Source organism: Schistocerca nitens, chromosome 6, assembly GCF_023898315.1.
Source record: "Schistocerca nitens isolate TAMUIC-IGC-003100 chromosome 6, iqSchNite1.1, whole genome shotgun sequence".
Taxonomy (NCBI): Eukaryota; Metazoa; Arthropoda; class Insecta; order Orthoptera; family Acrididae; genus Schistocerca; species Schistocerca nitens.
In genome coordinates this window covers 714349487-714376358 of record NC_064619.1, presented here as the reverse complement: position 1 = coordinate 714376358, position 26872 = coordinate 714349487, and the positions used below count along the sequence as shown (strand labels likewise).

Sequence of the window (26872 nt, the reverse complement as noted above, 5' to 3'; positions counted from 1 at the left end):
GGTTATTGCAAGAAAATCATTTCTGAAACAGAGAAAACTGATAACATCTAACATACATTTAACCATTAGAAAGTCTTATGTGTAGGTATTTGTCTGGAGGGTTCCTTTGTACAGAAGTGAAATGTGGACAGTAAGCAGTTCAGACAAGAATGGAATAGAAAATTTTGAAGTACGGTGCTACAGAAGAAAGCTGAAGCTTAGATTGTTAGATCAAGTCACTAATAAGGAGATACTGAACCAAATTGGTGAAAAAAGAGAAGGGATTAGTCGATAAGATGTGTCCTGAAGAAGCAAGCAATCATCATTTTGGTAACGGAGAGATGCAGCGGGCAAGGGGTGGGGGAGGGCGGGAGGGGGGGGGGTGCTGGGGGGAATTTTAGAGGGAGAGAAATGGATGAATATGGTAGCAGGGTCAGATGCTGAAGACCACAACAGTAATTAGTTTACACTGTATGTATGGAGAGTTAATTACATATTTGCTGATCTATTTGTCATCATTTTAACAAAGGGACAGTTATAATAGTTGGTGTTTAATGCTTAAATTGCAGTCAAACTGTATAACAAATTAATTTTACAAAAAAAGGATTACCCTACATGTACTAATAGTTGTGTAACATGAAAGTCTGGTTCGAATGTTAAAATCTGCCCTGACTGGTCCCCAAAATGTCTTCACATTTCTTAGTAGAGTTGTATTTGCAAACCATGCCTTCATACTGATCATTCTTATTCCCAGTATCTATTTTGATTTATTGAAATGTTGGTTGTAAAAATGGATACATTATTTTTGACATATTTCATTAATGATACATGCAGAGGTAACAGGTTTCTGTAGTAAATTCTTGAATTCATACTACAGTTCATATTACACAGATTTGCAATCAGAAAGTTTTAGTTATAACAAATCCTGCTAAGTCCAATGAAAAGTTAAAACCAACTACAATGATAAATGCTGCAATGAGCACATTTGTACCACAAAATTTAAATTTGACACTGACAATAGCTCTGAAAAAGGCATCATCCCAAACATGGAAGAAGGTACAGTTTGATGCAACATTTAGTTTTTATTTTTAAAGATCACTCAGGTGAGTGTTTTCAATCATTATGAGACATAAGCACTATCTTTTCATTTGTACACAAATTAAATGTTACATCTGAAAAGAGAATGTTCTTACCATATACTTATGTAAGTCAATGAGAGCAAATGTTAAGCTTTCATTAAATTTTGCTGCAGCAGTCTCATCAGCATCATTGAAGTAACCAAGATTCTTAACCATATCTACAGTATTGCTGAAGATTTCATAATCCTATGCAACAAAGCAAGAAGTAAAAATATTACTTTCATGGTTCCTTATAAAAATAAATGTCTTAATTATAGTTTAACAATAACGTATCCAACTGAACAATAAAACTATCAAAGTGTGTTATTATTTACAAAACAAATGTTACACTCTCTGCTGGATAAAATGCTTCACAGTTTTTGTCATTGCTTTCACATTTATGATTCATGGATTGGATTGAGTAGCTCTCAAACTCAGTGTTTTATGGTTAGGAATGGGGGATAGAAAGTACACAAATAGTTGTAAGAATGTCAGTAGAGTATTCTTGCAAGAGCTGCTAGTACACAAGGACCAGACATAATATTCTGTGGAATTTGATAGCAGATGTAAAACGCTAACAGTCTCATGTGGTCAAAGGAGAGCAGTCTTATTATGATCTTAATATTAAGATAGATAAACTGCCAAATGGTGACAGGACTTTGTGGTTCAGTGTTTTTAGATTTCTTCTTAGTATATATCCAGCAGAGCTAAACACCTTATTTAACTATGTTTCTTAACTTACAAGCAAAGGAAAAACCAAAATCCACTGTGTCATTGTTTTTACACTTTTTTGTGCTTTCAGTAGCGGATATAAAAATAATTTTAAACTAGTTGTGCTATTTCATTTTCTCTCTCTCTCTCTCTCTCTCTCTCTCTCTCTTTTTTTTCCCCCCCATCCCATCCATGCCTTCTAAGTCTTTGTTGATTAAGGGACATGTTTCACTTTCTGTTCGACATTTTCACTAAATCTCTCTTCTCATGATGAGCTATGATGGGTTCTGAAAGCTTTCTCAGCTCTTGTGAATATTTGTTGCTCTACTGATGCCTAGTAAAACCTTGTTCCAATTCATTTGACTTTTTTTTCCTGTGTACATGCATAGCAACACATAAAGCAGGAGAACACAAAGGTTAGAGATGTATAGTCAGAAAAACTAAAACCAAAGTAGTTTGACTCAAAGGATAGTATATTATTTAGATGAGAATAATATAAATTTATTGTTAAAAAACTTTCTAAAGATTAAGCATTCACAGGTTGATGAGCATGGTTACAGTCATCCATTGCACCCACAGGTGGCGCAAAGAATAACCTATCTGTAGTTGCTTGCGAGCAAAGGAGATTTCTGTTGACATTACCACAAAGCTAACCATTCGTGTCACCTTGATATCATCATGTCTGAAAGCATCAAATGTCACCATCTGTGTCAGTGCTACATTTATCTCCTCTCTTGTACAGTTTACTTGTGACAGTTGCATAGACCAACTAGAAATGAAACTGCAGCTAAATAAACACAGGGGGGAAAAACATCATTTACTAGGCATCAATGGAAAAGGGAAACACATATCGTCCCACAAAACATTTCATTTGCTGCCTGTAATGCAAAGCATATATTGAATATAATAATGTAAACTGCAGCATGGAACAACAAAAAAATGGGAACAAAAAGCCACTCACCAATACACAACTGAGTGGTAGTGCATAGGCACAAGAAATAGTCTAGAAAATTGTAATAGCTCTCATTTTTACCACCTTATAAAAAGTTTATTTCTGGCATCTAATTTTTTTATATGTGGATAAGAAAACCTTCCTTGAACAAACATTAATTAGAGATAAGAAGCACTTCCATTTTAGGTTGTATGCACTGAACCATACAGATCGGAATGAAATAATTTTAGAATTCTGTTTGCACAAGAAACAGAAATGTGGAAAGTAAGTGCCTGACCTGCTTCTACTCTAAGTATGCTACACTTGGGGTATTTGTTTATTTGTCCATATAAATATCTTTTTCAGTACATATATTGTACACAGGATATTTGACAGAAAACCTTTGGGTTTGGGTTTTCAAATGTCAAAAATACATTATTTAAATTTTTAGAACAAATTTGATCTATACAGTTAATAATTACAATTTTTTAAAAATACTTAATATTCATAACTTATTTCTACAATTAAAGATACAAATTTTTCTTGCATAATATACTGTGGGATTGAATAGTAGCAGTTTTTCAGAAGGTAGGCTGTCATAGACTTTTTAAAGCTCTGCAGTTCAGGAAGAGTTTTTATGTGTCTTGGTAATCTGTTGTATAGTTTTGTTCCTGCATGATATAAACCTTTTTGGCATAATGTTGCGTTACAATGATTAACATGTATGTCACTGTCTGACCTGGCACTGTAATCAAGGACACTTTTGTTCTAAGGAAAAAGGTTTTCTTTTCTCAGTATACTTTTTTTTTGACATGCATGACTACTTCCAGTATACAAATGCAGGAAAGGGATAGGTTCTTTAGATCTTTAAAGAAACGTTTGCATAGTTTTCTGCTGCTCACTTGTTTCATTATTCTTATAATTGCCTTTTGTTTCCTGAAAACTGTTATTGCCTGGCGTACATTTCCCCAGAAAATGATACCGTACTTCAGTACTGAATGTACACAAGCAAAGTATACAGCCTTAACTTTTCCTGCACTAGTATTATTGCAAAGAATTCTTACTACAAAGCTCTTTTTTGCTAGTTTTGAATTTAGGGATTTGATATGAGTGTTCCATTTAAGATTTTCCTGGATATGAATCCCAAGAAATTTAGTTTCATTGACAGCACTAATGTTTTGGTTATCTATACATGTTACAGGTTGTGCCACATTTTTATTCTGATTCGTGTGGAAATTCATGAGTACCATTTTTTGGGGATTAACTATTATCCTGTTTCTGGTAAACCATTCACACACTCCTTTTGTGATATCTTTCGCAGATGCAGTAAGATTTTCTTCTTCATTCCCTGTTCTAATCAATAGACTGTCGTCATCTGCAAATGGTACTGCTTCAGAATTCCTAATGTGTGATGGGAAATCATTAATGTTCACCAAAAAAAGAAAGGGACCTGAAATGGAGCCCTATGGAGCTCCACGACTTAGCCCACATGGTTCTGAAAGGTGTACCTGGAGTTCATTTCCTTCCATGTACTTAATTTCAGTTACCTGAGAGCAATATTCCAAATATGATTTAATCCACTGATTTGGCACACCTATTACACCATACTGTTCAAGCTTCCTCAGGAGCACAGAATGATCAATCACATCAAAAGCTTTTGTTTGGTCCAAGAATAAACTTGAGATATTTCTGTGGTTGTCCACTGCATTTAAGAAATTGTTTATCAGATTCAAAGTGGCTGTTTCAATTGATCTCTGTGGTCTGAAGCCATGTTGACATCCAGAAATAATACACTCCTGGAAATGGAAAAAAGAACACATTGACACCGGTGTGTCAGACCCACCATACTTGCTCCGGACACTGCGAGAGGGCTGTACAAGCAATGATCACACGCACGGCACAGCGGACACACCAGGAACCGCGGTGTTGGCCGTCGAATGGCGCTAGCTGCGCAGCATTTGTGCACCACCACCGTCAGTGTCAGCCAGTTTGCCGTGGCATACGGAGCTCCATCGCAGTCTTTAACACTGGTAGCATGCCGCGACAGCGTGGACGTGAACCGTATGTGCAGTTGACGGACTTTGAGCGAGGGCGTATAGTGGGCATGCGGGAGGCCGGGTGGACGTACCGCCGAATTGCTCAACACGTGGGGCGTGAGGTCTCCACAGTACATCGATGTTGTCGCCAGTGGTCGGCGGAAGGTGCACGTGCCCGTCGACCTGGGACCGGACCGCAGCGACGCACGGATGCACGCCAAGACCGTAGGATCCTACGCAGTGCCTTAGGGGACCGCACCGCCACTTCCCAGCAAATTAGGGACACTGTTGCTCCTGGGGTATCGGCGAGGACCATTCGCAACCGTCTCCATGAAGCTGGGCTACAGTCCCGCACACCGTTAGGCCGTCTTCTGCTCATGCCCCAACATCGTGCAGCCCGCCTCCAGTGGTGTCGCGACAGGCGTGAATGGAGGGACGAATGGAGACGTGTCGTCTTCAGCGATGAGAGTCGCTTCTGCCTTGGTACCAATGATGGTCGTATGCGTGTTTGGCGCCGTGCAGGTGAGCGCCACAATCAGGACTGCATACGACCGAGGCACACAGGGCCAACACCCGGCATCATGGTGTGGGGAGCGATCTCCTACACTGGCCGTACACCACTGGTGATCGTCGAGGGGACACTGAATAGTGCACGGTACATCCAAACCGTCATCGAACCCATCGTTCTACCATTCCTAGACCGACAAGGGAACTTGCTGTTCCAACAGGACAATGCACGTCCGCATGTATCCCGTGCCACCCAACGTGCTCTAGAAGGTGTAAGTCAACTACCCTGGCCAGCAAGATCTCCGGATCTGTCCCCCATTGAGCATGTTTGGGACTGGATGAAGCGTCGTCTCACGCGGTCTGCACGTCCAGCACGAACGCTGGTCCAACTGAGGCACCAGGTGGAAATGGCATGGCAAGCCGTTCCACAGGACTACATCCAGCGTCTCTACGATCGTCTCCATGGGAGAATAGCAGCCTGCATTGCGGCGAAAGGTGGATATACACTGTACTAGTGCCGACATTGTGCATGCTCTGTTGCCTGTGTCTATGTGCCTGTGGTTCTGTCAGTGTGATCATGTGATGTATCTGACCCCAGGAATGTGTCAATAAAGTTTCCCCTTCCTGGGACAATGAATTCACGGTGTTCTTATTTCAATTTCCAGGAGTGTATTATTCTTGTCAATGAATGTAGTTAGTTATGAAAGGAACACTTTTTTCAATAATTTTCAAAAACCCTGACAGTAGATACACAGGCCTATAGTTACACATACATTGACGATTACCTTTTTTATATAGGGGTATTACTTTTGCCATCTTCAGTTGCTGTGGGAAGTCACCACATTATAAGGATGAACTGCATATGTCCAATAAAGACGAACGTATTTGTCTTGCTGTTATTTTTATAATATAATCTGGAATATCATCAATACCAGTTGAATAACTTCTTTGTGCCTGAAACTTTTGGTGAGACTTTTACACAGAGCTTCCCCTATGTCACAGAATAGAGACTCCAAACTCTTGTGCCATATTTGAAAGTGATGCCAACTTTGGTTCACTAAGTTAATCGTTAAATCAAATTTTTACATTCCTTTCATAAGACATGCTGTGGCAACAAGATTTTTCTCTGTGTTTTGGATAACAGCCTTTATTGTCAAAAGCAAATTACTAAAGGCAAACATGTACTTAATTTTGCAGCTAAAGTACGTTCAATAACTGAATTCTTGTCCTGTACAATTGGAAACGAAATCAATATTCATGCAGCCATTGACAAGAGCTCCTCTATAATTCATGAACACTCAGACCTTGAAAAACTAATGCTTCTTGCAACTGCCTCTTGCCAGGCCTTAGACAGGCATATCCCACGCTCAGTTGAAATTAGTATCCTATGACCCATCCAGCTTATGCAATACCTTATTCTGTCCATATGCCTTCTCTGCTACCAACCCTCCAACTGAAGGGGCATTACCTTGTAAGCAGCTCAGATGCAAGGCCTATTTCATCAGTACACAGTAACTCCTACTGCAATCCAGACTTTCCATACACAATACTTCCTAGGCCATTTGAGAAAGAAGACACATCATATGTAAGCTGTGCTGTAAATTCTCTGTTCAATCAAAATATGTCAAGTAACTGTCTTCTCACATGAATGGCCTCTGCCAAGCTATGGCTACCCATGAACATGATCATCCTGCACTTGCTGCACACCACAACACCAATGACCCTAACAACAGCTTCAATACCCAAGTCATTTGAAATGAGCCCCTGCCCCCTCAATCTTGAGGACTGCTCTTAAAAACTGCAGAGGTGTGACATGCTCCTCCATCACATCTTCTGTTGTTGCTATCCTCCAAGCCAGAATCTTCACTACTCTCCTCTCCTCCTCGTCTTCTTCTTCTTCTTCTTCTTCTTCTTCTTCTTCTTCTTCTTCTTTTGCCTAAAATGCTTCTGCCTATTCAGGTAATTCACAGAGTCTCTACCAATCATCTCTTTTCTACCACAGTCTACCATTCAGAATTTCCTCCCCTCATAGTCCTCTTTGGTTCATATCATCCTTTAGCTGGTCTCCATCTTTTTCATGGACTTCCAATTGCTCCTCTTCCATATTCTGTCCATTCTCACATTCTTGTTGGGAGTATTTCTTGTTGCATTATTTTAATGTGGCCAAACTGCTTCAGACTATTGCTCTCCATAGTTTCTTTTAGGAAACTGATCTAAGCATGTTACACATTGTTTCATTTCTTATCCTGTCCATTCTTGTCTTATCCATGATAATTCATAGAAAACACATCTCTGTCACTTGTCTTATGCACAGATCTTTCTTTGTCTAAATCAAACATTCTGATCTTAGGTCAAAACTGGTAGATAACATGAGTTGTACATCATGATCTTCGTGTTGGCAGGTATTTTCCAATTATTATACACGGTAACAAAATTCCTCTCCAAAATTGCATCTTTGATGTTTCCTTTCTTGATTAGCTTACTTCCTAGATATTTTAAAGTATCTACTTCTTTAACAATTTTTCCTTTACAACTTGCATTCTTAATCTCTTTCATTCTTTCTGCTGATGTTCCATTACCTATGTTTTTGTTAATTTCCATGCTTGCTTCTTCATTTACCATCCGACAGGTATATAGTTGTTGTTCCAAATTCTGCTCACTATCATCCCAAATCACCACACAGTCTGCACGTGCTACGGCTTTCATATCATCTCCTGCTGACCCTTGGCAAACTTTTATTTATTTATTTATTTTCATGTTCCATGGATCCTTTATGCGAATGTATTGATAGGATGTAAAACGTGTCAGATTATTACAGTAATAACCATATCTAAATGGTCATGAGGCTTACAAACTAAATCATTATAAAAAGATACATGAGGTTCAAGTGTTTAAACAACACAGATTATAGTAGTAATACTGGTTACACTAAAAATTATAAATCTTACATTCTAATACATATGAAAAGCTTTCTGTCATCAATTGATATGCCAGTGCTACATAATTAGTTCTTACAGGAATGCTTAAATTAAATACGTAGTACTAATTGTTACAAACTGTCAAAAAATTCCTGTAAAGAATATAAACAAATGTTTATCAAAAGATAAGGTTTCAGCTGTTTTATTAATTTAGTCATATCCTCAGTGATTTATTTAACATGAAATGGAAGTTTATTGTATACTTTTATGCTTGAATAATGTACTCTTTTCTGTACCATGCTGAGATTTTTTTTATATCTTTGTGAAGATCATGTTTACTTCTTGTATCATGATCATGATATTCACTGTTTGTTTTCTAAAATGTACGATTACTGTTGCCTCGTGATGTTGTTCATGACTATGTAAATGAGCACTGGTGACAGCACACTTACTTTTCGAAACCCTTTTCCCATTCTGAACCATTCTGTGATTTTTTTGCCATCTATTATAATACAATTCAGGCATTTGTTATAAATGTTTCTGCTTTCAAGCTGCAGTCCTTTTGACATTTCCATATCTCTTTCTAATAGTGTTGTCAGTCATTTTTATACACTCCTGGAAATTGAAATAAGAACACCGTGAATTCATTGTCCCAGGAAGGGGAAACTTTATTGACACATTCCTGGGGTCACATACATCACATGATCACACTGACAGAACCACAGGCACATAGACACAGGCAACAGAGCATGCACAATATCGGCACTACTACAGTGTATATCCACCTTTCGCAGCAATGCAGGCTGCTATTCTCCCATGGAGACGATCGTAGAGATGCTGGATGTAGTCCTGTGGAACGGCTTGCCATGCCATTTCCACCTGGCGCCTCAGTTGGATCAGCGTTCGTGCTGGACGTGCAGACCGTGTGAGACGACGCTTCATCCAGTCCCAAACATGCTCAATGGGGGACAGATCCGGAGATCTTGCTGGCCAGGGTAGTTGACTTACACCTTCTAGAGCACGTTGGGTGGCACAGGATACATGCGGACGTGCATTGTCCTGTTGGAACAGCAAGTTCCCTTGTCGGTCTAGGAATGGTAGAACGATGGGTTCGGTGACGGTTTGGATGTACCGTGCACTATTCAGTGTCCCCTCGACGATCACCAGTGGTGTACGGCCAGTGTAGGAAATCGCTCCCCACACCATGATGCCGGGTGTTGGCCCTGTGTGCCTCGGTCGTATGCAGTCCTGATTGTGGCGCTCACCTGCACGGCGCCAAACATGCATACGACCATCATTGGCACCAAGGCAGAAGCGACTCTCATCGCTGAAGATGACACGTCTCCATTCGTCCCTCCATTCACGCCTGTCGCGACACCACTGGAGGCGGGCTGCACGATGTTGGGGCGTGAGTGGAAGACGGCCTAACGGTGTGCGGGACCGTAGCCCAGCTTCATGGAGATGGTTGCGAATGGTCCTCGCCGATACCCCAGGAGCAACAGTGTCCCTAATTTGCTGGGAAGTGGCGGTGCGGTCCCCTACGGCACTGCGTAGGATCCTACGGTCTTGGCGTGCATCCGTGCATCGCTGCGGTCCGGTCCCAGGTCAACGGGCACGTGCACCTTCCGCCGACCACTGGCGACAACATCGATGTACTGTGGAGACCTCACGCCCCACGTGTTGAGCAATTCGGCGGTACGTCCACCCGGCCTCCCGCATGCCCACTATACACCCTCGCTCAAAGTCCGTCAACTGCACATACGGTTCACGTCCACGCTGTCGCGGCATGCTACCAGTGTTAAAGACTGCGATGGAGCTCCGTATGCCATGGCAAACTGGCTGACACTGACGGCGGCGGTGCACAAATGCTGCGCAGCTAGCGCCATTCGACGGTCAACACTGCGGTTCCTGGTGTGTCCGCTGTGCCGTGCGTGTGATCATTGCTTGTACAGCCCTCTCGCAGTGTCCGGAGCAAGTATGGTGGGTCTGACACACCGGTGTCAATGTGTTCTTTTTTCCATTTCCAGGAGTGTATTTATGAATGCAGCTAAGATATCTTTCCCATAATCTCATTTCTTTTCTACTGTGTGTCTACCTCTAAATAAAGCATCTATTGTTCATCTTATGGGTAGATATTCTTTTTGTTCTCTTGATTATGGCTTACTATCATGTTTGTGGATTTCTGTAAAATTATCTTTTCATAAAGACATAAAGAGTGCACAATAATGTGCACCTTGTTACCCCTCATAAAACTAGATAGAATAACTGACTTTTTCCAATCATCAGGAATATTTCCGTATGTTCATACTATCCTCATTGTTCTATACAATCATACTATCCTCACTGTTCTATCAATGAATTTTATTAGGTCCTATGCCTTTGAACATTTCCACTGTAATGTCATCTACTCCAGGAGCCTTGCCAGTTTTCATTCCTAATACAGCTTTCTCTAGATCTCTTTTTATTTCCTCTATAAGGGTGTTATTTATTTCATCTCCTGCCATTTCATTACATGTAATTTTTTTTTCATTCTTTCCTTATTGAAGATTTTGGAAACATTCTTTCCATACTTTCAGATTTTCTTTTTCCCTCACATGGGTTTTCCTTCTTGGTTGATACCTTTAAAAGTTTATCCCTTTAACCCATTACTGGACATTGTCCCTTTCTTGGGACGTGTATATTTTACTTATTTCTATGTAAGCAATGGAGCTTTTAGCCTTTATTGTTGCACCTGTACGTTCAACTAACTGCTATAATGCCTGTAAATGTAAAACAAATAACTTTTCTCTAAGTACTTCATGTCAGGAAAATTATAAACTTGCCGATTTTTTGTTCTCGCACTTGGCAGCACTGTATGTCTGCTGGTAGTTCCTGGACGACAATGGGCTGTGATTTAGTTGTCTGGGCGTGTTTGTTATGAACGTAAGGATGTCCATGTAAGATTAAGTATACCTCAGATTTTTTCAAATAAGTGCAATATCGATATATTTTATGTGTCCCAATAATGGGACAATGGCATGTTACACTATCATTTATTGTTGATGTGCCCTATTCTTGTATACACGTATTATACAGAGAAGAATTGCATTTTACGTTCTTTATATCTGCTTTTTTTTCATGTTCTATTCCAATTTTAAGATTCCAACAGGATAAAAACATGCCACGTGGACTTACACTTGAAGAAATTCTAGCAGAACTAGTGAACCATCAAGAGAGTGACGATGAAGATGATGACGTAGAATTGGCGACTATTCCACCCAATGCAGATGTAATAACAGATGAAGAAGACATTGACAAAAATGTATTGAACAATGAGTCTGTTGTACAAGATGTAGACGGTACTTTAGAGAGAAGCTCTCACTTTTGGATGTCTGACAGAGAATAGTGATGTTTTACCTATCAAAGAAAACAGGATTAGTACCAAAACGCAGAGGACCACAAGGAAGCAAATTGATGGGAGGACGGATGAGCACAGATGTATGACTAGATCCAGGAAATCATTTCATTGTGTCAAGTAAAACACAGAAGAGAGTAAAACACAGAAGAGAGTAAAACACAGAAGAGATATGCTTACTGCAAGGAAAAAAAAAAATTGTATAGATGCAATGTTGGTGTACACGACAAGTGTTTTGCTTCATTTCATACTGAATAGACATTCAATAATATTAAAACATTCTTTATTTATTGTTTGTGTTGTTTCTTACAATATTATGCATGGAGAATAAGGTTGTAAATTTGGATAGCACATTTGGCTAATGTCCCAAAAATGGGACAGTGTGTAGTTTTTGTTCTAATAAACTGCAAATTTTCAAAACAACTTTTTATTCAATTAATCACTCAATGTAACGTATTTATGTATAAAAGTTTGCAAAAAATGATCCGATAGAGTTTTGGCCAGTAATAGGTTAAAAGTTGATGCTGAATCTGTTCACTGTGTATCTCTTGTGTTTCAGTTTCCAGCACTTGTTTTTTGTCTTTTTCCTCCATACATACCCTTTTCAAATTTCTTCAATGTCCCCTACCAATAGTACATGGTTACTGTCAAGATTAATGTCTGTTATCACTTTCACTTCTGCCAGGCATTTCTGATTTATTCAGTTATTATTATATAGTCTATTACAGATTTCTGTTACAAATTTCAGTTGTATCTCATAAACCTGTGACAATCTCTTTTCTTATACCATCCATTACCAATTAACCATTTATTTCTCAGACATATTCACTACTGTCCATCCTATTCTGACACATTCTCTCTCTCCATTTCCCTTATCTAATACTCTCCTGTCATTTTCCATTCCATCCCTGTAATGTGATGAAATTATACACTACTTACCCACCATCCCCCTTCCCATCTCTCAAACCCAACTTTCTGATTATTGACATGATTAATTCCCAGTTTGCTTCTGCTCCTGAGAGATATTTATGTCTGCCTCGCTCATCTCCATCTGACACCTTTCTGCCTCCTTGTTCAGAATCCCCCACCCTCTTCCTACCATCACTCTATTCTTACCTCTCAAAGTGTACCTGCATAGGTAACTACTGCCAGTGTTGCCATAACTACAGCAGAGTCAGACACATTCTGGGGTCTGAGTGACAAGCCCTGCCATTTTAACCTCCACCAAACTATCTTCCTCACCTCACTAAGGAAGGAACTTTTTGTTCCTTTGTGTTTATTTCTGTGTGGGCCTCTTGGTAGTATGGATAATTCTCCTCATGAAGATAAGGACTAGTCAGCAATTCTTTCTATAGTGTTCCAGTTTTTTCACATGCATTATCCTTCTGAATCAACAGTAAATTCAGCTTTTCATAATAACTTATTCGTTACACAGAACATTTCTAAAATTATACTTAACTTTATACAAAAATCATTATTCCTCACATACCTCAGTACAATTCCTATATGACAAATATTTGATATCCATATCCATTTCAGGTTTGTTACTGTTCAGACTTGCACTTCTCCAGCAATCGGATGTCCTCCTGTCTCCAGAGAAGATGCTACCTCCAGGTAGTGGTGGTACAAGTTTAAACACAAATGTTGGCTTATTCTTACTTTCCACATCCAACAGAACATCAAACAGAGGAGAACTGCAATTACAAACATATTACAATAATTGCAAATGTATATATAAATTGAAAAAATGCATATAAAAACGTATAATAAGTACACATTGGTTGGTCATAACTGAAATGCAGCTACTCACAGAAGTGGGCTATCATTATCATTTTGCAGCAAAACTTGATAGACATGCTAATGCATTAATCAGGGACTGATTTACACTGGAAATAATTTGGTTCCAGTTTTGGCCATCAGGTGCAGATGTGGCACTGTACACTGTTTGTATGACTGTATGACATACACGCTGTCATTTGACAAGCCATAACATGAGTGAACAGTATGGTTATTGAGAAGAGAGACTGTGTGCTGTTAGTGAAACAGCTTTATGTGAACAGCAGCAATTGCAGTGACGCACTGAAGAGTATCGCTGACTGAAAGGTCTGAGTAGAGGCCTGATGTCATTAAATGGTTTAAATAATGAAATTCAAAAACATTGGTGACCTCGATGCTGCACCTGGAACAGGAAGGCATCCCAGCCCTGGTGGATGTTATTGTTGAGCTTGCTGTTGCTGTAACCGACCATCTAGCACGTGCCCCAGGTAGGGCTAGTGCTCATGTGGTGTCACTAGAATTGTCCATCCCATGGTCAACAGTAAGGAAAGTTTTACAGTCTATTTTACAATGGTACCCATACAAGGTGCAGACATTGCAGCAGCTGAAACCCTCTTGCAACATTCTGAATTTGCTCTTTGGTTTCTGGTACAGACTGAAGTTTGATGACATGGTCGAACAATACTTCTTGGAGGGATAAGGCACATTTTATACTATAGGGTGTAGTGAATACACAGAACTGCCACATTTGGGATAGTGTTTAACCACATGTTCTGCACGAAGAGCCATTGCACTCGCCATAAGTGACTGTATGGAGGGATTCACGAGAACTTTCATTTTCAGCCCAATCTGCTTTGAAGATAATACACAAGAAGGCCTGTCAGGTGCACCGTGATGTCTACACATTATCAAGAACTTGTACAGAATGTGATTTCTGCTTTGGAAGAACCAAGTGTTTGGAAATCACTATTTTCATGCAAGATGGGACAACACCTCATGTCGCTCACTCAGTCAAAGACCTGCTTAATGCAACTTTCCGTTAATGTTTTATCTCCAGAGGTTTTCCAGACGCACATTCTGTATGATCACGTAATCTGAATCCATGTGACTTTTGGGTCTGTGGATATCTAAAAGAATGTGTTTACCACAGACACGTTCAGTCTCTATCTAATCCACAGGCCCGTATACAAGAACATGTTTCTCAAATTTCGCTGGAACTGCTGTGAGCACCTGTTGATCATGTCATTTTATGGGTGCAGCATTTCATTGATGCCTCCATGCTCATATTGGACAAACTGTGTAAGGAGCAGTTAATAATAAAATCAACATTATGCCTTAATCACTTGTTTATCATTTCTGCCCATATCTAGTTTCTAATCCATTACATATGGAAACATTTCTATACATTTTTCTTGCATTTGCAGCACCAGAGTTGCTCACGGTGGCCAAGATTGGGACTAATTTTTTTTCCAGCATAAATCGGTTCTTCATTTGCACATTAGAATATCTACAAGTTTTGCTGCCATGCGATAATTATAGCCCCCAGAGGATCTCTGTGGGTAGCTGCACCTTTATTATAACTACCCAATATAAAATTATCTGGTCTTTACGACACTGAATTACTCCTCATTTTAAACAAAAAGGGAGACATTGTGAAAGTCAAAAGACAGGCAAAAAGTAATCAGTACAATTTTAGGTCCAAATCAAGCTGAAGAAGGGACATACAGATTAAAAGCAAGTAAGGACATTAAGAAAAATACCATCATGTGAAAAAGTTCATGCTAAAATTCTATGGGCATATTAAACATGAAACAACCAGATTAACTATACAAGATGTGGAATTCTATTAAAGTTGCACAAAAGTTAGAACTGAAACAATAAAATGAATCAGTCCGAAAAAAGAAGCGGTTAATATGTCATGTCTGGACAATTGGTGTGGCAGATAAATATGAGACCATAACAACTTAACAACTTGGTCTGGTGACAGGAAAAGAGCATATTCTGAGAGAATGAGGTAATATAAATCCAAAAAAGGGTAAATACTGTTGTTGGGTAACCTATCTTCAAGAAAAAATTCTAGTGCTATTTTTGGGGGGGCAGGGGGGGAGGAGTTTTCTTGTATTTCTATAAGCTGAGATTATCCAAAGGTTCTTTTGATTTTGCAGCTTATTTCTTATGTTTCTTTTCTTTGTTGTCTGAATTATTCTAGGTGTTACATTTTTCTCCATTTTTGAGATCCTTGTCATAGCATTTCTCCACTTTCCTTGTTCCACCACGTCTTCTTTTTCTAAACGGCCAGTCACAATGTTTTCTGTGTCACTTCAGTAATTTGTACCTGGAGTCCACACAATCATCTTTTATAGTTGTCTCAGCTTCTTCTCTAAAGTTTCCTATGTTTTCTGTTCTATAAGAGTTCTATTAGAGCTGTAGTTGATTATTTTGTGGCTTTCCTTTTTAGTCTTACATGCAAGAAAATGTATTTTAACCTTAGAGAAATAATTATCTGAGTCAAATTCCTCATTTGTGATCATTTTAAAACTCGTTATTTTACTAATATTCCTTTTGGATATGGCTATGTAGTTCACTTGAAATTCTCCTAGATCTAGATCTGTCTCTCATTGTCATTATTTCTATTGTTATTAGTATTCATGTTTGGGCTGTACTGGATCATGTGGTGTACAACAAAAGCCATCTTAGAACTACTTAATTTCAAGTTCCAAGAATCATTTGCATTATTAATCACTGTGATTTGAAACAAGTTATTTTACAGTCATATTTCACATTTGTATGTAGGTTGATGGCAGCATTTTGCACATCTTTTTGTGTTAAAGACAACTTTAATGTGGAATAATGAATGTCACTTTTCTTCTGTGTTGTAATTACATCCATCATTATTCCTTTTTAACTGCACTGGATTATTTACAACAAATGTAATGAGGGAATAAATGTAGTGTGAAATCATAGTCAAAATGCCTAAATCCTGGAGGTGATGTCTACAAGATGATTGTGTGTGAGCACCAAGTATTATTCTTACAGCAGTGAAGAACATAGAAAATTCATTATGAATAGGAAGATGGGGACAAAGAGGAAGTTACTGTGAACACTTCAGTGATAGAGTTATTAATACCAGGATCAACTGCAAACTAATGTCACAAAACAGTCCAGCTATATACATTGATGTCACAACCAGAAGATGAAGAGATAGAGTATAAGAAGTAACTGAATGAGTAACTCAGTGTGTAAAGGGAAAATCTAATAATCACAGTGGCAGCAATACCGTAGTAAGGAAAGGAGTAGAGGACAGAGTTACTGGAGAATTCGGAATAAGAAAGGAGAAAGACCCACTGAGTTCTCAAACAATTTTAAGCTGTTAATATCACATTCTCTGTAGAGTGAGAGAGACAATGAATGGACATCATTTCATTTCAGCATGATGGGCATAGAGGAATTCTTGGCAAAGTTTAAATGGATTATAAGCTGCACTCTGGAGAAGCACATGACCAGTAAGTAGAAGGATGGAAAAGACCCACCATGGTTTAATAACAACATTCAGAAAATGCTGAGGAAATAAAGACTGTTACACTCTCAGTTAAAAGATAATGCACAAATGATGACAGGACAATGTTAGTAGAGATTCATGTTCTGTAAAAATATGCTGGAAGCATATACCCTTCCCAGCTAGCACTCAAGCTTATTTCAAGGTGGATATTGAGTTTAGGTTCAGTTGAAAATTCAAGATTGAAAAATCAACCTGTTACACAGCTTATTTCAAGGCGGATATTGAGTTTAGGTTCAGTTGAAAATTCAAGATTGAAAAATCAACCTGTTACTCAATTTACATCAAGCTGTAAAAATTTAGCTTGAATTAAAATAATTTTCCCAAGCTTGAAATAAACTGTAATTTCCCTGGAAGGCTGTACAGCAGATGCGCGTGCAGCATAGCTTCCATAGATGTCCACGGGAAGCGCCACAAGCGTTTATAAGCCTTGCACTGACTGTGCTAGGTTTACGGCCATTTTACTTTTGTGATGCGCGTTAATGATTGTTGACTGTTGTGAAGTTTGTTTTATATTGGAAAATAGTTCGGAAAGTGTGTGGCGTCCCCTGCCTTACTGCTACACTGGGTCTGAAGAAGATATATAGTGTATTACAGGTACGTTGGTGCAATTTTCTCTAGTGGTACGTTAATATTACAAATGTTAAATATTATTACATAACGTAAAGAAATATCATATTCTCTTACGTAGAAAAATTGAGCCTGGATGAAAGTGAAGTGGATTACCAGCTAAGAATACATATTACAAGTTGTTCAGCACCAATAAATTAAAACTTAATGTTATTTTACCTTTCTAAAATCTCACCTTTTTATATATATCGCCCTATTACATTAGTTTACTTGCAAATACTCACGTGTGTCACACCATGAATGAATAATCGTGAAGTGTGAAAAGTGTCTTTGCGAATACAAATAGTAGTGACATGGTGAACGGTAAAAAGTGCTCAAGAACCAATCACTACATAGGTGTCAGTCTTTTTTATTTATGTAGCTTTGACTGCTCTTCATCTGCTCTTAATTTTGTTGTTCCCTAGGTGAAATAATACTGCAAGGCCTACAGGTACTTTTTAATTTTATTGTTATTTGTAATGTGGCTGAAATCTAAAAAAAATGCATTATTAAAATATGAGAAGGAGAACATTTTTTTGTTCTTTTACATTTCAGTTCCACTGAACTGGTAATTTCTTAAATTCATTTCGATTTCATCCTTTATTTCATTTTGATTCAGTTTTACTCACCAAAAAATAACTGTGAATAGAATAAAATGTCTACATTTTTCTAAACTGTAGTTTCCTTATAAGCTTACAGTATGAGGTGTATACGATTTCAAGTAATTGTTTCTTTATAATTCAGTTTAAATGGCCCTGAAACTGTTAGAAATAGTGACGTGTGGTTTCTTCATGAAGTCATCGCAAAATTACCCAAATGTCATCTTTACTTTAAAAATTTCAAACAAAAAGTTATTTCAAATTACTTTAAAAACTCTTTGGAATGGTCACCAGAAGCAGCTGCTTACTCAGTGACATTTATACTAGTTAATGATTCTTACTGCATCAGTGAGTTTGAAGTTATTTTGCTAATCTGGGGCATAAATTATATTTAGGTTGATCAGTTTAAACTTTTTACATTTTTTATGTTTAGGTATGGCTAACATTTTCTTTTACCTGTTACAGGATCATTATACCGGCAGAAGTCAGCGATATTTAATCCTGCTCTGGTCTGTGTGCTGGGACCAGAGGGGCTTCAGAATAATTAAATTTTAAAATAAAACAATTTTAAACACTTTGAAAATAAAAAAAATTAAACATACATGTCTTGATAATTTTTTTCACACCATTTTCATTCTGGTATTTATTTAATTAATTAGGTTCAATAAATTCAGATTAATAATTATGTAGCTTAAAACAAGCTGTAAATACCAGGCTGTATTCCACGTGTGTAGATACAGCTGGAGCCAAACTTGATAAGTCAAGCTTGAAATATAGCTTGAACTCTGCCAACTTTGATGTTTGTTTCAAGCTCGAATCCAACTAACGGGCCTGAATATTCCAGCTTTGATCGAGCTTATATACTTGAACTTTACATCTGGAAACAAGTTTGAAACCGGCTTACTGTGCTATCTGGGTTACAAATGACCTAACAGAGAAAACTAGAAAATTCTGTTCCTACATTAAATCACTAAGTGGGTTAAAGGCTTCTATCCAGTCACTTGCTGTCCAGTCTGGTGCAGTAATAGAAGATAGAAAAAGGAAAGCTGAAGTTCTAAATTTCACATTTATGAAGTAGTTCATGCAGGAGGGTTGTAGAAACATACCATCATTTGACCATAGCACAGATTCCTGTATGGAGGACATAGTAATAGGCATCCATGGCATTGAGAAGTAACAAAGAGTTGAAAACAAGTAAGTACCCGGTCCACATGGAACCCCAATTTCATTTATAAAGAGTACTGCCTTACTTAGCTTGCATTTATCATGAATTTCTCACACAGTGCAAAGTCCCAAGTAATTACACTCATGCTCATAAATTAAGGATAATGCTGATACATGGTGAAACAACACTCTTGTGGGCAGCTTGTGGGTTTAAATCACCTCTGGGTATGACCATGTGGTGCATTTGACCTGCGGTCATTGCACAGTGGCGCTGGCAGTAGTTCATATATGCAGAGGTGTGTTCGTGCACGTCAGAGTATGGTGCAGTGATTAAGTTTGCAGACATTTTCAGACATGCTAATGGTGACTGTGTATTGAAAATGGCTCAAAGAACACCTATTGATGATGTTATGAGGGGTAGAAGACTAGGGCGACTGGAGGCTGGTCAAACACAGAAGGTCATAACACAGGCCCTGCATGTGCCACAAAGTGTGATCTCAAGATTATGGCAACAATTCCAACAGACAGGAAACATCTCCAGGTACTACAGTGCACAACACCACTAGAAGACCAATATCTCACCATCAGTACCCACACACAGCCGTGGAGTACTGCAGGTAGCCTTGCTTGGGACCTTACCACATCCACTGGAACAGTTGTCTCCAGACACACAGTCTACAGACAACTGAACTGCCTGGAGACCTGCAAGGTACATTCCACTGACCCCTGGTCACAGGAGAGCCCGTAGTAAAGCCTGGTGTCGAGAACACAGTACATGGTCATTGGAACAGTGGTCCCAGGTTATGTTCACAGACGAGTCCAGGTATAGTCTGAACAGTGATTCTCACTGGGTTTTCATCTGGCGTGAACCAGGAACCAGATACCAACCCCTTAATGTCCTTGAAAGTGACCTGTATGGATGTCGTGGTTTGATGGTGTGGGGGTGGGATTATGATTGGTGCACATACACCCCTCACCCCTGCATGTCTTTGACAGAGGAACTGTAATGGGCCAGGTGCATCAGGATGTCATTTCGCCCACCTTTTCAGGGGTGCAGTGGGTCCCACCTTCCTCCTGATGGATGATAACGCACGGCCCCACCGAGTTGCCATCTTGGAGGAGTACCTTGAAACAGAAGATATCAGGTGAATGGAGTGGCCTGCCTGTCCTCCAGACCTAAACCCCATCAAGCACATCTGGGGTGCTCTTGGTCAATGTACTGCTGCACGTCTTCAAACCCCTACGACACTTCAGGGGCTCCAACAGGCACTGGTGCAAGAATGGGAGGCTATACTCCAGCAGCTGCTCGACCACTTGATCCAGAGTATGCCAACCCATTGTGCGGCCTGTGTACATGTGCATGGTGATCATATCCCATATTGATGTCAGGGTACATGCGCAGGAGACAGTGGCAGTTTGCAGCACATGTGTTTCAGGACGGTTTTCTCAACTTATCACCAATACTGTGGACTTACAGAACTGTGTCATGTGTGTTCCCTATGTGCCTATGCTATTAGCACCAGTTCTGTGTAGTGCCACATTGTGTGGCACCACATTCTGCAATTATCCTTAATTTATGACCATGAGTGTAGAAGAAAGCATAGGAGACTACTGTTACTGTATATAAGAAGGGCAAAAGAATGGGCCCACAAAATTACAGTCCAATATTCTTAACACTGGATTGCTGCAGAATTCTTGAACATATTCTCATTTCAAATATAATAAAGTTCCATTAGATGGAAAAGCTTCCATCCACAAATCAGCAGTTTTGGACAGCAATGCCTAAGCAAAATGCAGCTTGTCCATTCCTCACAGAATATCCAGTGAACTATGGAAGAAGGAAGGAAGGAAGATTGGGTTTAATGTCCCATTGACATTGAGGTCATTAGAGATGGAGCACAAGCTTGGATTGTGTCAAGAGTGGGGAAGGAAACTGGCCATGCCCTTTCAAAGGAACCACACCAGCATATGTCTGGGGCAATTTAGGGAAATCATGGAAATCCTAAATCTGGATGGCCAGTGTGGGTTTGAACCACTGTCCTCCCAAATGTGAGTCCAGAGTGGTAGCCACTGTGCATTCAATGTGAACTATGGATGAAGGGCAATAGACAGATTACATGTTCCCAAATTTCAGAAAAGCATTTGACATGGTGGCTCACTGCAGGCTATTAACGAAGGTATGAACATGTGGAACAGGTTCCCAGATATGTGACTGGCTATAAAACTTACTGAGTCATCAGACCCAGTATACTGTCCTCAATGGCTAGTGTTCATTAGAGAGAAGGGTATCATCAGGAGTGCCTCAGGGAAGTCTGATAGGATGGCTCTTATTCTCTATATACATAAATAATCTGACAGACAGGGTGGGCAGGAATCTGTGGCTGTTTGTTGATGATGCTGTGGTGTGCAGGAAGGTGCTGTCATTAAGTGACTGTTGGAGGATACAAGATGACTTAGACAAATTTTCTAGTTGGTGTAATAAATGGCAGTTAGCTTTTAATGAATTACAAGTAGGTTATTGCAGTTGAGTAGTAAAAACAATCCTATAATGTTTGAATACATTAGTAATGTGCTACTTGACACAGTCAGGTTGAATAGTACACAGGTGTAAAGTTGCAAAGCAATATGAAATGGAAAGAGCATGTGAGGATCATAGTGAGGAAAGAGAATGGTTGACTTTGGATTATTGGAAAGGAGAACAGTTATACAACACTATGTGACCCACATTTGAGTACTGCTGAAGTCAGATTAAGGAAGACATCAAAGTAATTCAGAGGTTTGCTGCTAGATTTGTTACTGGTAGATTTGATCAACATGCAAGTATTATGAAGATGATTTAGGAAGTCAAAAGAATAGCCCTGGAGGGGATGAGATGTTTTTCTCAAGAAATACTTTTGAGAAAATTTAGAGAACTGGATTTTAAGCGGACAGCAGAACAATTATACTGCCACCAACATACATTTTGCATAAGGACCATGAATATGAGAGAAATTAGGGCTCATATGGAGGCATACAGACCATGGTTTTTCTGTTGCTCTATTTTTGAGTGGAACAGGAAATGAATTGACTTTTAGTGGTGCAGCATACCCTCCACCACGGACTGTATGGTAGCTTGCAAAGTATGTACATACATGTAGATGTAGATAGAGTGCATTCCTCATTAAATAAAGCATATTAATATCAAATGTGGATAAAATTTTTGAAAAAGTACATTTGGAGCACAACACTGTATGGAAGTGAGTCACTGGCTGAAGAAAAGTGGAAAAGAAGAGAATCAGAGGATTTGAGATGTGGTGTTACAGATGAAAGCTAAATGAGGAGCTCCTCCAGAAAATAAGAATATGTGGGAAATGTTACCCAGAAGAAGCTATAATATGATGGGACATTTGTTAAGAAATCAAGAAATAACTTGTATGGTACCAGAGGCAATGCACAGAACATCAAACAAATAATAACCAATTATCTTATGCCTTGAGTACTAATTTAAAAAGATGCCTATTGGAAGAAAAGTTAGTAAAAATAAAAATGTAGTGTTATTCACCAAGACTGAGTAGACATTTTCTATTTTGTTATGTTCAATCATAAATAAATAGCAAGCAGTTTCATGTCAGGCAGTGGGCTATGAGATACAGACAGCGCAGCAGCTGCACAATCAATATAAAAGCTTATGGTCATGCTGTTAGGCAGAGAAAAATATCCCTTTTGTAAGAAAATGGAGTTGAATAAAATCAATGTTTCATCCAAGACTCACCTATTATATTTTATCAATGTAGAGAAAAGATCAGCAAATTTTGAGCGGAAGTCCTTCCATTCATCATTATCAAATGAGAAGTTTCCAATGTTATTCATTACCTTTCGTACTGTAAAAAAAGGAAACAATAAGAATACAATATAAGTTCTAGTGCTCATTCAAATATTATGTTTATTTCTTTTGCATCCACTTGATATACTATATGATGCACATAATAACTACAAATAATTTCTTATGTTGCACAATTTAACTACAACACAAGCTTGGTAGGAGATAATAAATTAAATATCTATATTCTTAGAGACGTTTTTACAAATTTATGCATCATGTTTGTCCTCTTCAAAATAGTTCTAGACTAAAGAACAAAAACAATGCCCTTTCAAGTGGTTTTCGAGATGGGGAATAAAAAGAACAGGGTCTAAAATTTTCTGAATAGCTGAATGCTCACTGATGGAAACTGTTGCATTACAATGCATTGTTTTAGTGCAATATTCAACTGCATGCAGTGTCTGTACGCATGAGTCATTCAAGGAGTTGACAAACAGAACTTCATTTCAGATTCTCCCAACATTCATCTAGGAATTGCATCAAGTTCAATGTGGTAATGAGCCAAGGGCATGATTCAACCTAGTTGCCAATAGAATGCTACAGTTTTCTTGGTTCACACAAGTCTCATTACATCTCATAAAAGATCTCCTCAAACAGTGTAATGCAAACAGTACACTACTGGCCATTAAAATGATAACACCCAGAACAATAGCAAATAATGAAAGCTTAATTCTGTGTATATAGTACACTAAAAAAGATGTAATTAAATTTGTATGTGACTTGAGGTATACTATATTTTACAGACTATGAGACACACATTTTTTTTTTTTTTTTCAAAAAATTACCTCCAAAATTCAGGTGCATCTTATACCCAAAATTAATATAAAAATGTCCAGTGTTTGATTTAAAATTCCCACCAGTCTTACAAATGGTCATATATTCAATGTTGCAGGAAACATATGTCTATTTGGCAACACTGGATTCAACCAGCAGCAGCAGTGCACCGATGTAACAAACGAGAGTTATAGGGAATTACAAGCTTCCTAACACTGTCTCCTTCCCGTCTGCCATCAAAAACCCACAACAATGCCTAGTCTATGATGTGTCATTGCAGTCTGCAATGCCAGTGAATGTGAATTGAAAGTTATTTGTATTATGGGAAAGAATACAACATTTCTATAAGTAGCTAGTTTTGTAATGGGAAAAAAAAGGTATTCATATGATACGAGCTATAAAGTTAAAGTAATAGCTGAGGCAGAAGAACATCAAAACAGAGCAGCTGAGCAGCATTTTTGACTTCTACCAACAGGAAAAAACTATATTTGATTAGTGAGCTTGCGAGGAACATCTGAAAAAAAAAAAAAAAATGGGGAAGACTAAATGCGCAAATACAGGACTGAATGCAAAATGGTCAAAACTAGAAGATGATGTATTGTAATGGATTCAAGGTCACCATCAAAATGGCACTCGAATTAATACAAAAATGATTCAAATACACACTCATAAGCTAGCACAAAAGTGGAACTTAACAGACTTTAAGATTGGATTTGATTGGTGCTACAGGTTTGTGAAGTGTCATGGACTTAGCATGTGAAAGAGGAAATATTATCTTTCCATTGCTTTATTATTCAGCATTGAGAATACCAGTGTGAAACTAATCCAAAGGGTGAATATGGACAAAATTCCTGACATTTGATGCATCAAGTAATAGAACTGTTGCCATGAACAAGTGGACATGAAAAAATGCACTACATTGTTGTCCTTTCATATTGTGCTGATGTTACTAAACTTAATCCAATGTTCATTTTCAAGTGCAAAACAATGCCAAAACCATTTTAAATAATGTCAAGTGTTGTTAAGATACATGACATGGGTTGGATGGATGAGACTGGTATGAAATTGTGGATTAACACAGTATAGGAGAGAAGGAAAGGTGTTTTATTGCAGAAGTGTTCTCTTCTTGTGCTACATCAGTTTAGTAGTCATTTGAAAAATTCTGTGAAAAAGAAATTGAGACAGGGAAATACAGAGCTAGCTGTTATTCTGGGAGGACTTACTTCATAATTGCAACCTCTTGATCTCTTGATAAATAAACCATTTAAAGTGTATATGGGAGAGGAATTGAACAAATGGATGATTGATGAAACTCAACCTGAATTCTTGCTGAAGGGAGCTTTAAAAAACCTACAATCAAACGAGTGTGTCAGTGGATAAAACAGTCATGGTCTAGAGCAAGAGAAGACATTATTGTTAAATCTTTAAGAAGTAATGCTCTCAATGGCAGTGAAGACCATCTTATATATGGAGAAGGCAATGATGATGACAAAGAGGAAGAAGAAGAAGAAGAAGAAGGAAGTCCAGATGACAATTTTCAGGGAGTTTAAAGGTCAGTTCAGTTTTATAAACTAAGGATTTTTTTAGTCCTGCTTTGTAATCTAATAATAATAATGGTAAAAAAATTATTTTAAAAAAATGCTTAAAAATTAAGGTGTGTCTTACAGTCAGTAGCATCTTATATTACATTAAATATGGTACAGGGTGTGAATTTTAGTACACAGAGTTGCCAACTCAGGCAGCATCAATGGCTCTAATGAAACTGAGCTTCTACATCTACATCTATACTCCACAAATCACTGAAGTGCTTGGCAAAGCGTACATATTGTACCAGTCATCAAGGCTTCTTCCTGTTCCATTCATCGGAAGAATGATTGCTTAAATGCTTTGTGGTTCCTATGACTGACATCTGTAGGCAGCAGTAGTACATTTCTAGATTCCTTAATTAAAGCTAGTTCTTGAAGCTTTGTAGGTAGGCTTTCATGAGATAGTTTGCATCTGTCTTCAAGTGTCTGCCATATCATTTTCCCAACAACTCTGTGATGCTCTCCCACGGGTCAAACAAATCTGTGACTGTTTCTACTGAACTTAGTCATATATGTTCAATATCCCTTGTTAGTCTCATTTGTGAGAGGTCCAACACACAAGAGGCAATACTCTAGGATATGTCACATGAGTGTTTTGTAAGGCACCTTTGGTCTGATCTATGACTGATCCTCTGTGATAATTCCATTTCACGTCTACATCTATATCGATATTCCCCAGTCCACCCTACGGTGCATCACGGAAGGTACCCTGTACCACCACTAGACATTTTCTTTCCCAATCCATTTGCAAATATAAATAGGTAAAATTGACTGTCCATATGCCTTCATATGAGTCTTGATTTCTCGTATCTTATATTAGTGGTCCTTACGTGCATTGTATGTTGGACGCAACAGAATCATTCTGCATCAGCTTCAAATGCTGGTTCTCTAAATTTCACGGTGTACACACACATGCAAGGCCACAGCTGTTTTAACACTAACTTTATGAGCAGTTGCCCTGAGAAGGCAGGTGTGTATGGAAAGGAAAGAATTGGGGTAGCTTGACTTGTCTCCAGGGATTCCCATTTGAGTTCTCAATGCATGTCTGTAACACTTGCATGTTGTTTGAATCTACCAGTAACAAATCTCTGAAATGCTTTGATATCTTCCTTTAATCCGACCTGTTACGGATCCCAAACATTTGAGCAGTACTCAAGAACAGTTGCACTAGCATCCTATATGTGGTCTCCTTTACAGATGCGCCACACTTTCCTAGAATTCTCCCAATAAACTGAAGTCCACCATTCACCTTTCCTTCTACAATCCTCACACGCTCATTCTATCTCATATTGCTTTGTAATATTACCCACAGATATTTAAATGACATGACTGTGTCAGGCAGGACACTACTAGTG

The 26872-nt window shown here is 38.6% G+C and overlaps 1 protein-coding gene across 1 annotated transcript in view; it reads right to left on the bottom strand.

Annotated features, from left to right (window-relative positions):
- LOC126263117 (endothelin-converting enzyme 1-like) overlaps nucleotides 1–26872 on the bottom strand; it is a 295370-nt gene that overhangs the window by 137134 nt on the left and 131364 nt on the right. Inside the window, exons 5-7 of the mRNA XM_049960128.1 lie at nucleotides 23050–23158; nucleotides 13084–13288; nucleotides 1173–1304 (exon numbers count right to left, since the gene is read on the bottom strand). Coding sequence (XP_049816085.1) covers nucleotides 1173–1304; nucleotides 13084–13288; nucleotides 23050–23158 — 446 coding nt within the window. The remainder of the gene's footprint in view (nucleotides 1–1172; nucleotides 1305–13083; nucleotides 13289–23049; nucleotides 23159–26872) is intronic.